We start from the raw sequence: 10,345 nt of genomic DNA, 5'->3' as shown, positions 1-10,345 counted from the left end.
TGTTTACCATAGAAAGTAAATAAAAATTAAATTATATATTTCTTCTTATGCCACAGTGCTTCATAAGGGGCCACTTGTAAAAATATGTGACATATGGAGATTAAATGTCAATTCTTTATGTTCACATGATGCTGAAATCGCTTCTCTTCAGAATTATTTTTACCATATACTGCTGAGGCCAACCAGTATAGGAAGGAAGGCTCTCTGTAGCTTGTAGTTCATATTATTTTTTCTTTGGGGATGACAATTGATCTTTCTGGAACCCTGGATCTTTTGGGAATGGAAAGAGAGTAACTATTCGGTGAATGTGGCCTTGACAATAAGGCCAAGTTGCTTACTTAGGCTCCTTGCCACATTAGAGTTTTTCCTGGTACCTGGCAGTCTCAGTAATAGGTTTTCATTACTCTGCCTTCATGACTCCATTATCCTTTATTACAGGGCAGGGCAGGAGCACACTGGAATCAGATGGTGCCCTAAATGTGGCAATATGATGGTATTTGGAGATCTTGCTTTGGGGAGGTGACTAAGTCATGAGGGTACAGACTCATGAATAGGATTAGTGCTTTTATAACAGAGACTACAGAGAGCTCCCTTTCCCTTTCTATTAATTTCTGTTTCTATAAGCCAATATATTGTTTATGGTATTCTTTTAATGTTTATTTGTTTTTTAGAGAGAGAGACCGAGTGCCATCAGGGGAGGGGCAGAGAGAGGGAGACACAGAATTGGAAGCAGGCTCCGGGCTCTGTCTGTGCTGTCAGCACAGATCCTGACATGGGGCTCGAACTTGTGAACTGGGAGAGATCATGACCTGAGCTGAAGTCAGACACTCAATGAACCGAGCCACCTGGGCACCCCGACTGTTTATGATATTTTTATCGTAGCAGCCTGAATTGACCAAGACAGTGGTCTTAGGCTGATTGGGCTAGGGCAAATTGGAAATTCTACTGAAGTGTGACCAAGACCCTGACTGCAGTGTATTAGGACTTTCAATTTGGTAATAATGTTCATATCTGAGACCTCTTGAGAACCCTCTGTCCCTGATTACGTGGATCTTGCAGTAAATTCGCGTTCTGATGATCTCTTAGTCCCCAGTGTTGTGCTTATTGTCTCTTGGGGTTTGGGGATTCTGATCAGACTTTGGTGTCCTCTCGTGAATTTGACTTTAAACACCATCTCCTATCTTCTACTTGCCCACCATCTTATATTATTTGTCTGTGAAAACTTTCCTCAGTCTTGTCAGTTGCATGAGAAGTTTGCTTTGGGAGAGACCTTCTATCCACCCATGTTGCCTTCTAACCATGTTTCTCAGGTCAGTAGTCATGTGGTTTAACATTAGGGTTAAAGCCTGAGACAAACATAGCAGTGTTTTACATTTGTTAGAACACCAGGCAGTTTTTCATGGGTTTGTCACCTAATAGACTTGTACTACCTCCTGGCATAATTTAGGAGAGAATTGTAATGGCCATTCTGGGGAACTTGGATATAAACAAGACTTGCACTTGAGAGGCACCTTGAAGAACAATATCAAAGAAACAACAAAGAAACAAAACCTCAGGAGAGCCTTTGTGTTATTTGTCTAAAGGAGACCACTTTGTTTATGTAGAAGACTGGCCATCTTTTATTTCCATACTTCAGAGCTTTGTATGGCTTATATTTAAACTTTATCCTGTATTGAAGAGGGACAGTAATTAGCTTTTACAGGAATACTTTCATATTTATATTATTAATTAAACAAGGAAACTATTAGACTGAGGCTTTAATGCTTTAGTAGTACATGTAAGCAAACCAAAACAAACCTATAATGCCTCAAAGTTAAGAAATTGAAACCTAAAGACATCTAATCATAGCCAACTAGGCTTTCCCATATAAGGCAACCAGTTAAACTACAGCCAAACAAATAATTGCTTTATAAATAAATAATAATAAATAATATAAATATGAATAAATAATATATAAATAATATAAATAATTTGCCTCTTCTCTATAAGTCTCCCTTAGCTCTAATTAGTGGAGACCTTCTAACCACTTCCTGTTTGGCCACTGCCTAATACCAATAGATTATTGCTCAACCTTGATGAGAGAACATAAGGCAAGCTGACAGTCCGCAAACACCCCACCCCCATCCCCAGGTGGGATATGTGTGATACTGCTTTGGTAGAGGGAAAACAACCTTAGCTTGACAATAGCTAGGCCTCCAGTATCCTGTGAGTTTTCTTTAGCAGATGAAAATCTCACTGGGGGCGCCTGGGTGGCGCAGTCGGTTAAGCGTCCGACTTCAGCCAGGTCACGATCTCGCGGTCCGTGAGTTCGAGCCCCGCGTCAGGCTCTGGGCTGATGGCTCGGAGCCTGGAGCCTGTTTCTGATTCTGTGTATCCCTCTCTCTCTGCCCCTCCCCTGTTCATGCTCTGTCTCTCTCTGTCCCAAAAATAAATAAACGTTGAAAAAAAAAAAATTAAAAAAAAAAAAAAAAAAAAAAAAAAAAAGAAAATCTCACTGGAAACTTCCCCTGGACTTTACCTGCCCCCAACTCCATAGTATAAAACCAGTCTCTCTTCATGGTCCCAGGGCAGCTCTTTCTGCCCAAGGGACCTGTCCCCATGCTTTAAATAAAATCATCTTTTTGCACCAAAGACGTCTTCAAGAATTCTTTCTTGGTTGTCAGCTCTGGACCCCACGAATCCGACTGTCACCCCCAAAAAACCTCATCAAACCTCACATTTTTTTAAAGATTTTTAATTTTTTAAAGTAATCTCTACACCCAATGTAGGGCTCAAACCTACAACCCCAAGCTCAAGAGTTGCTTGCTCTACCGCTGCGTCAGCCAGATGCCCCTCAAACTCAAAATTTTTAATATGCCATCTGGCTCACCATTTTTTCTGCTTCTCTCCCTATTTTTTCCTCCCACTTGAAAATTTTTAAAGATGAATTAAAAAAAAAGTCATTCTGTCATATGTGCAATCTAGGAATATCTACTCCAAATAAACAATCTAAAATGTCTAAGAGAAAAAAGCTAATAAACTATTTGTGCTGCTTTTGCATAAAAATATGGACAGTGTAAGTAATAGCTTTTGTTAAATATATTTTGTTAGTATGATTAAAGATAAAAGAGGAGCTTTTAAATATGATTTAATGAGGGGTGCCTTGGTAGCTCAGTTGGTTAAGCCTCCGACGTCAGCTCATGTCATGATCTCACGGTCCATGAGTTTGATCCCCACGTTGGGCTCTGTGCTGACAGCTTGGAACCTGGAGCCTGCTTCAGATTCTCTGTCTCCCTCTCTCTCTGACCCTCCCCCATTCATGTTCTATCTCTGTCTCAAAACTAACTAAACATTGAGAAAGATTTAAATATGATATAATGATTATGAATATAAAGTTTATAAAATGTTTTTTTAAAAAGCTTTCTGAAATATTTCTGATAAGTGGATGGACCTGGGTGAATGAATGGCTATTTAAAATCAACTATATGTCTTCTTCCAGTTTTTATTATATAAAATTAATGCTAATAAAATCTCCTAGTTTATATAAAACTAAGGTTGAACTTCTCATTAAAGTTTACAAATTTCTGGGGCACCTGGGTGGCTCAGTTGGTTAAGGTTCCAACTTCAGCTCAGGTTGTGATCTCACGGTTCCTGAGTTCAAGCCCCAGGTCAGGCTCTTTGCTGACAGCTCAGAGCCTAGAGCCTGTTCCAGATTCTGTGTCTCCCTCTTTCGCTGCCCCCCCCACCCCCCCACTCATACTCTGTGTGTGTCTCTCAAAAAAAAAACCGAAACAACTTTACAAATTTCCTGTATTGGTCTTATGGGTCAAGTATAAGTTACCATTGACTCCATTAAGATTACAAAATATAAAATGATGTTTAAACAAAATTGTAACACAGATGTCTTCTAAGGGGAGGGGGGGGTTTAATCTTATAAGATTATGATAATACTATCAATTATAAGGACTGAATGTGTTAGTTAAAAATGTAATTTTTCAGATCCCCAGTTAACTTTTCCAGACCTAAGAAAAAATTAAATTAATTCTTGGATGAAACTTGGACAATTTCTAAGTAAAAATGGATACAAGGTTTTGGTCACTAGAGATAGTTTCAATTTTATTATACATTATAAAATGACTATGAATTAACAGTGTGGAAATGCTTTGGATGATATTGTATATGTGTATTTTGCCACTTTAAAACTTAATCTATAATATGTACTCATAAAAATTTAGCTAGACAGCTCTTGGTTTTCTGCCTTTCAGTTTTCTCTTTGGAGTAGAGAAAAGTTGATTACTTTGGTTAAAAATGCTTAATTAAGTATATTTGGTATAATAATTACAGAAAAATGAATATATATGTATACACACAAAATGAGTATGAATTTTTACTTAAAGAAACTATTAAAGTTTAATTTTATTATAATTTTCATAATTATGTATTTAATTTATATATTAAACAAATACATATAAAGGTTTATAAAGACTAAATTTTTGAAAGTCCATAAAAAATGTTTTAAAGTTATGTTCAACGTTAATGGATTTATTCCTCAAATCAGATTACAAATCCTTTATTGCAAATTAATACATGGATGATTTACAAAAAGTAAATTTGAAATTCATCATTGAGATTTTGGTTTTTCTTTTCTTGGCTCTTGTAATTTGATTTCTGTTTATTTGTTCTCATTCACACATTCATTTAACAAATACTTGTGGAGCACCTAACACATGCCAAGGGATACAGCAATTAACAAAACCAAATCACTCTGCTTATGGAACTTACTCCCATTGGGAGAGTCAGACAATAAACAGGTATAGGAAGGAAGGAAAATGAAACAGCATCGGAAGATAGTAAGGGAGGAGCCCTTGTTTTAGAAGAGTTCCTTACGGAACACCTCATTGATAAGGCTATTTGAACAGAGAGAAGAAAATAAAGGAAAAAGCTACTACACTATTTAGGGAAGAGCAAAGTCTGGTCATATGAGGACCAGCAAGGAGGCCAATGTGGCTGGAGCAAAACCAGCAAGGGAAATACCGCCATGTTAGCCTGGCTGCTCAAGCAGGGCCCTTGGCAGCACTTTCTCTGAGGGGAAGGGGAAACCATTGCAGATTTTTGTTTTTAATTATGAAAAATTTTGAACCTACAAGTAAAGATAACAGGAACAATGAACTCACTGGAGTATTTTCATCAGAGAAATGACATGGTCTGGCTTAAAAGGAGCCCTCTAGTCAGTGTTGAGAATAGACTGAACTGCCTTGGGGCAGAAGCAGTGAGATCCTTTAGGAAATCTGTTATACAGCAATTCGGTTGAGAGATGGCAGTGTTGAGAGGTGGGGAGACAAGGTCAGGTTCTAGACCTAGTTTTGAAGGTGGTGCCTATAGAATAAACTGACAGATTACACCAGAGCTGTCAGTGGTGTCGAAGTGACTAACATTTTTGGTCAGGGCAACTCGAATGGAGTTTCCATTCACGAGATGAAGACTGCAGAAGATTTTGGGAGGAAGAGCAGAAGCTCTGTTTTAGACATACAGAGTGCGAGATACTCCTAAGACATCCAAGTGGAATCGTCAAAGATGCGGTCTTCCATAAGTACTGAACATGTAACATTTAACATCAAACAATGAAATTCTTGAAATGAGACAAAAAAAAAAACAAAAACACCTGTAATTGATAGTTAATTTTTCCACGTTCTTTTCAGGTCATGTCTTACAGGTCATTTTTTTTTTGTTTTGTATTTGTAATGACATAGATAATAATTTTGCATCTTTTTCCACTTAAAATTCTGTTACAAACATTTCTCCACATTGCTATCTTGGTGGGGCTGTTCAAGCAGGACCTTCTAGGCACTTTGATGGAGGGGAATCTATTTCAGACTTTTTTGAAGTTATGAAAAATTTCAAACCTACACAAGAGACATGACAGCAACAATGAATACGCAAAACAACCATGTTTAAAAGGTTTCATCCTTCCGGGAGCATGCAAATGTTTGGTTAGCTGGTCAAAGCGACGACACTTTCTCTTCCAAGTCTACAGAGGGCGCCCAGGTGTTGGAAGGCGCTGTTCGGCTCTGAAGTCCGGAAGCCTCTCTTTCCCTTCCTCTCGCCTCCCTAGCGTCCTTCGCCCCGGATGCGCTCTGCTGGCGCTGATTGCCGGCGTGACTTTGAACGCTTCCAGTTGTGGAGCTGGTTGCTGAGCAGACCCAGAGCCACCGGACCTTTACACCAGTTCTGCGCTGGCCTGAATGAGGTTGCTGGGAGCAGCCGTCGCCGCGGCTCTGGGGCGTGGGCCGCTCCCGCGGGTCCCCGCCAGCCTGGGATGGCAGGGGAAGCAGGTACTAGAGCCCGGCGAGGCGAGACCGAACCAGGGACTGCGGACGGGACTTTGCTGATCTCCAGGGCTAGGGAACAGTGATTTCTTCCCTGGGACCTCCTGACAGCTCCGGAAAGGAGCTGTCGTGCCTCAGTGCTGAAAAGCCTTTCGGTACCTGCACATGTTCTCGTTCGTGAGCTGCGTCTCAGTACCTTGGGAGAGTGGACAAGGCCACCGATTATGGTTAAGCCTCTTTTTGGTATACCTTAAAGAGAAGTGACTGGAGTGAAGGTCAGACCAGCTGAAAAATTAGTGTGCTCAGGGTTCGAACTCCGGGCTTCTGACTGATCATCTAGTGCTCTTTTCACTGCACAGTGTCCTTGGGCTGGGTTATTTGATTTGGCGTTCAAACCTCCCGGTACTTTTCTTTGCATTTCTGTCTTTTGCGGAGGTTGCAGAATGGAGTAGGATTGGGTAGGACCTGAGCCTTTACTACTATGCAAACATCGTTTGCTTTCCTTGCTGATATTCATGGAATTTTGTCTAAGTGTCGACCAGAAACCATTTAGTATTTGCCCACCTTTTCTCAGGTCTCCTGTTTTCCTTTCCTCAGAAGTGCTGCAGTACATTTTGGATATGCAGTCCTATAGATAGAGGCTTATATTGTGTCCTGATTCCATAAAATGCAGGATTCTCCCTTACTCTCACCCCCACCAGAATAGAATAAAGTTTTTAAAGAGTGATTGTTTTTGTACAGAAGGAATTGGAAATTTTTTGTGGGCTACCTTGGAGACTGCAAACATCCTTGCTAGCTGTGGACTACACTACAGTAAGGGAGAAGGGGGAAAAAATCAAAGTAAAATTTAAACTAAAAACTATTTCTTATTAAAGTACTTGTTGGAAATTGTCTTTCTGGTTTTATCAGCCCCAGCGTATAATTTCAAACCTGTAACATTTGGAAAAGTATCTGTCCCCTTTTATTTAATTAATTAACTTCTTTGATACCTGTATATCTTTTCAGATTTATTTATTGTTAAGAATGTGTGTATCCCTTCTGTCTTCTCTTGTAGTTTCTCCTTTGGTTACAAGAGTCATAGATTGAGGCATTCATTCCTTCTCTTGCCTTTCCAAGCTATCTCAAATGATGTTTGGTGTCCATTGAGATACATTGGTAGAAAGATACCAACCAACCAAATTCTAATTGCCCATTGTTATCTCTTACAGAAAGTGCGTTGATACAAGCTCTCTTATTTTTTCAGGTTAATTGGAAAGTCTGCCGATGGTGCTCATCAGGGGTGATTCCTAATGAAAAGATACGAAATATTGGAATCTCGGCTCACATTGATTCGGGGAAAACTACATTAACAGAACGAGTGCTTTACTACACTGGCAGAATTGCAAAGATGCATGAGGTATGTGGTTCATGGTTGATTCCAGGTTAGCGAGAGCTTGGTTTTAATTGTTTGGTCGTTACGATTTAATAAACATTACAAAACCTGAAAGATTAAATGAATGGTAACAGTGGACCTTTAGTCAGAGACCTGCCACAAACGGGATAGTTCATACTGGCTTGCAGTGTGGTTGTGAGGAATCCCCCTAGAGACCATCACTGTGTAGATTCTCAGTAAATTGTCTTTTAGGAATGTTAAGTCTACACCTGCAACTAATGTAACATCGTTAATTATACTTCAATTAAAAAGTCATGTGATGTAATCCGCTGTTAAAGTAGTATTTACATAATTTTTAATGTTATGGAGAGATGTTTATAAAGTGGAAAAACACTTTAAAACTGTATGTAGTATGATGTTTATAGTTACAAAATACACGTGTCAAAAAAATTTTTTTTTGGATTTTGTGGAGCAGTGGTGAGTGCTTTGGGCTCAGATTTAGGGAGTCCAGCGGTGGCAAACTGGACCCGGGGCTCAGCATGGAGCAGGTGAAGGTGCAGGTTGCTGTGGCTATGGCCCAGGAGCCGCTGTGGAGGATGCAGGACAAGTGCTTCCGGAAGTGCATCTGGAAGCCAGGGGCTCCCTGGACAGTTGGGAGCAGAAGTGCATTGCCACCACATGGACTCCTGGAACACTGTGTCCGAGCCCTGCAACTCACAGCTGCAGCGGGAAGACTCTGTACCAGCCCCCACCCCCCTCGTTTCCATAAATGCCCTTTGTGAGGCAGGGGCCCCCTTGTGCTTTCTGCCTGCCTGCTGTGAGGATGAGGCCTGTGCCCCCACACTTGGGATGCAGCTCCCCTCCCACCTGCCAACGAGTGTGGCTTGGGGCTTGGGGGGGGTGGCCCTTGGGACTTCTCAAAGTGCTGGCAGCCCAACAGCACTTCCCCTGGTGTGCCCAGGCTCACCTGCTGCCTTGGGCATAGAATCCACATTTGGATCTGGAGGCGTGGTCAGGCCCCACCTCAGCTGTGACCTGATGGTGGGCAGACAGATACATTACTGAGAGAGAGGGGAAAAGAAAAGAAAAGAAAACAATTTTTTGTAACTTTAAAGTCTCCTGAAGAAATGACCGTAACATTGAATAACTTTCCATTTCTTCAGAGGAATCTCATCTTGTTAAATCACAAGTACGTGGAAAGCTGAATCCTTCCCACCTAGGACTCAAAATCCACATGTAGTAGAGCAGGGAAAAATCTGTTCTCTGAACTTCTGCTCATGGACTACCACAAGCCTGGTGGGCAGGAACAGTGTGAAGGAAACAAGGTTGGCTCTAAGACTGAGGTGATTGCTCTATGTTAGTAGTGCTGACAATAACAATGAAAAGAGAGGCAGTAAATAGAGGGCAAAACCTGGAATCACTCTTCTGTTTCACAAGACATGGTTTGGTGATAGCCTTCTCGGAAAATTGCATCAGTTAACTGTGTGTGTTCTGGTTCCTTCTCAGTAAAGATTTCTCTCCTCCTTGGGATGCAGGGACAGGAAAATCTGAGTTGCTGTGTTTGTGTTTAGGTGAAAGGTAAAGATGGAGTTGGTGCTGTCATGGATTCCATGGAACTAGAGAGACAAAGAGGAATCACTATTCAGTCAGCAGCCACCTATACCATGTGGAAAGATGTCAATATCAACATTATAGATACTCCTGGTGAGTTGAATTCTTGGTTTTATTGCAGCTTGTTTTGACAAAAGCACATTTAGTTCTTTATTATGACCCAGCTCATTTTTGAGTGTCAAATAATACTCAAAAGTGTGACTGTGAATTCCTGTTAGAGAAATCTGACTTGGGACCTAGAGCACTTTATCCTTATGTGGTTCCCTTGAAAAATAGTACAAATAAACTGTGAGCAGGAAGGTTCTTGCTTGTTACAAGCTGTAGCTGATTTAAAGGTGCCCCGTGCCCCGTGCCCTAGTAGTTTTTTGAAGAGTTGGGTCCCTGGACCTTATGGTTAGTAAATGGTATGGTGGTTGAAAAAATCCACATTTTAATTAGAAGGCTTATGTCCTGAGCAGAGATATAAAAACGTATAATTGTGCATGTTATAAAAATTCATACTGCTCTTTAAGACCTCACACACTTTGTCTCATTTAGGACACGTGGACTTCACAATAGAAGTTGAAAGGGCCCTGAGAGTGTTGGATGGTGCAGTCCTTGTTCTCTGTGCTGTTGGAGGGGTGCAGTGCCAGACCATGACTGTTAACCGTCAGATGAAGCGCTATAATGTTCCATTTCTAACTTTCATTAACAAATTGGACCGAACGGGCTCCAACCCAGCCAGGGCCCTGCAGCAAATGAGGTACTGAGCCTTAGAACAGGAGGGGCTGGGATGATCTGGATAAGGAAGTTTACGTCCAGAAAGACAATTAATTCAGTGTCATTAAGCTTTATTCCTAATTTTTTTTTCTCTAAAAAATATATTTATGTGAGTCACTTAGTAAAAGAAACACTGAAGTCAGGGGTGCCTGGGTGGCTCAGTCAGTTAAGCATCTGACTTCAGCTCAGGTCATGATCTTCAGCTCAGGTCATGGTTCAGGAGTTCAAGCCCTGTGTTGGGCTCTGTGCTGGCTCAAAACCTGGAGCCTGCTTCAGATTCTGTGTCTTCCTCTCTGAC

General features: G+C 40.9%; 1 protein-coding gene across 1 annotated transcript in view; it reads left to right on the top strand.

Annotated features, from left to right (window-relative positions):
* The first annotated feature begins 6,081 nt into the window (after positions 1 to 6,081).
* GFM1 (G elongation factor mitochondrial 1) overlaps positions 6,082 to 10,345 on the top strand; it is a 46,202-nt gene continuing 41,938 nt past the window's right edge. The window contains exons 1-4 of the mRNA XM_045503141.1: positions 6,082 to 6,311; positions 7,549 to 7,701; positions 9,249 to 9,381; positions 9,826 to 10,030. Of these exons, the coding sequence (XP_045359097.1) occupies positions 6,222 to 6,311; positions 7,549 to 7,701; positions 9,249 to 9,381; positions 9,826 to 10,030 (581 nt within the window). The 5' untranslated portion in view covers positions 6,082 to 6,221. The remainder of the gene's footprint in view (positions 6,312 to 7,548; positions 7,702 to 9,248; positions 9,382 to 9,825; positions 10,031 to 10,345) is intronic.

This window comes from Leopardus geoffroyi, chromosome C2, assembly GCF_018350155.1.
Source record: "Leopardus geoffroyi isolate Oge1 chromosome C2, O.geoffroyi_Oge1_pat1.0, whole genome shotgun sequence".
Taxonomy (NCBI): domain Eukaryota; kingdom Metazoa; phylum Chordata; class Mammalia; order Carnivora; family Felidae; genus Leopardus; species Leopardus geoffroyi.
This window is presented reverse-complemented; position numbering and strand designations above follow the sequence as displayed.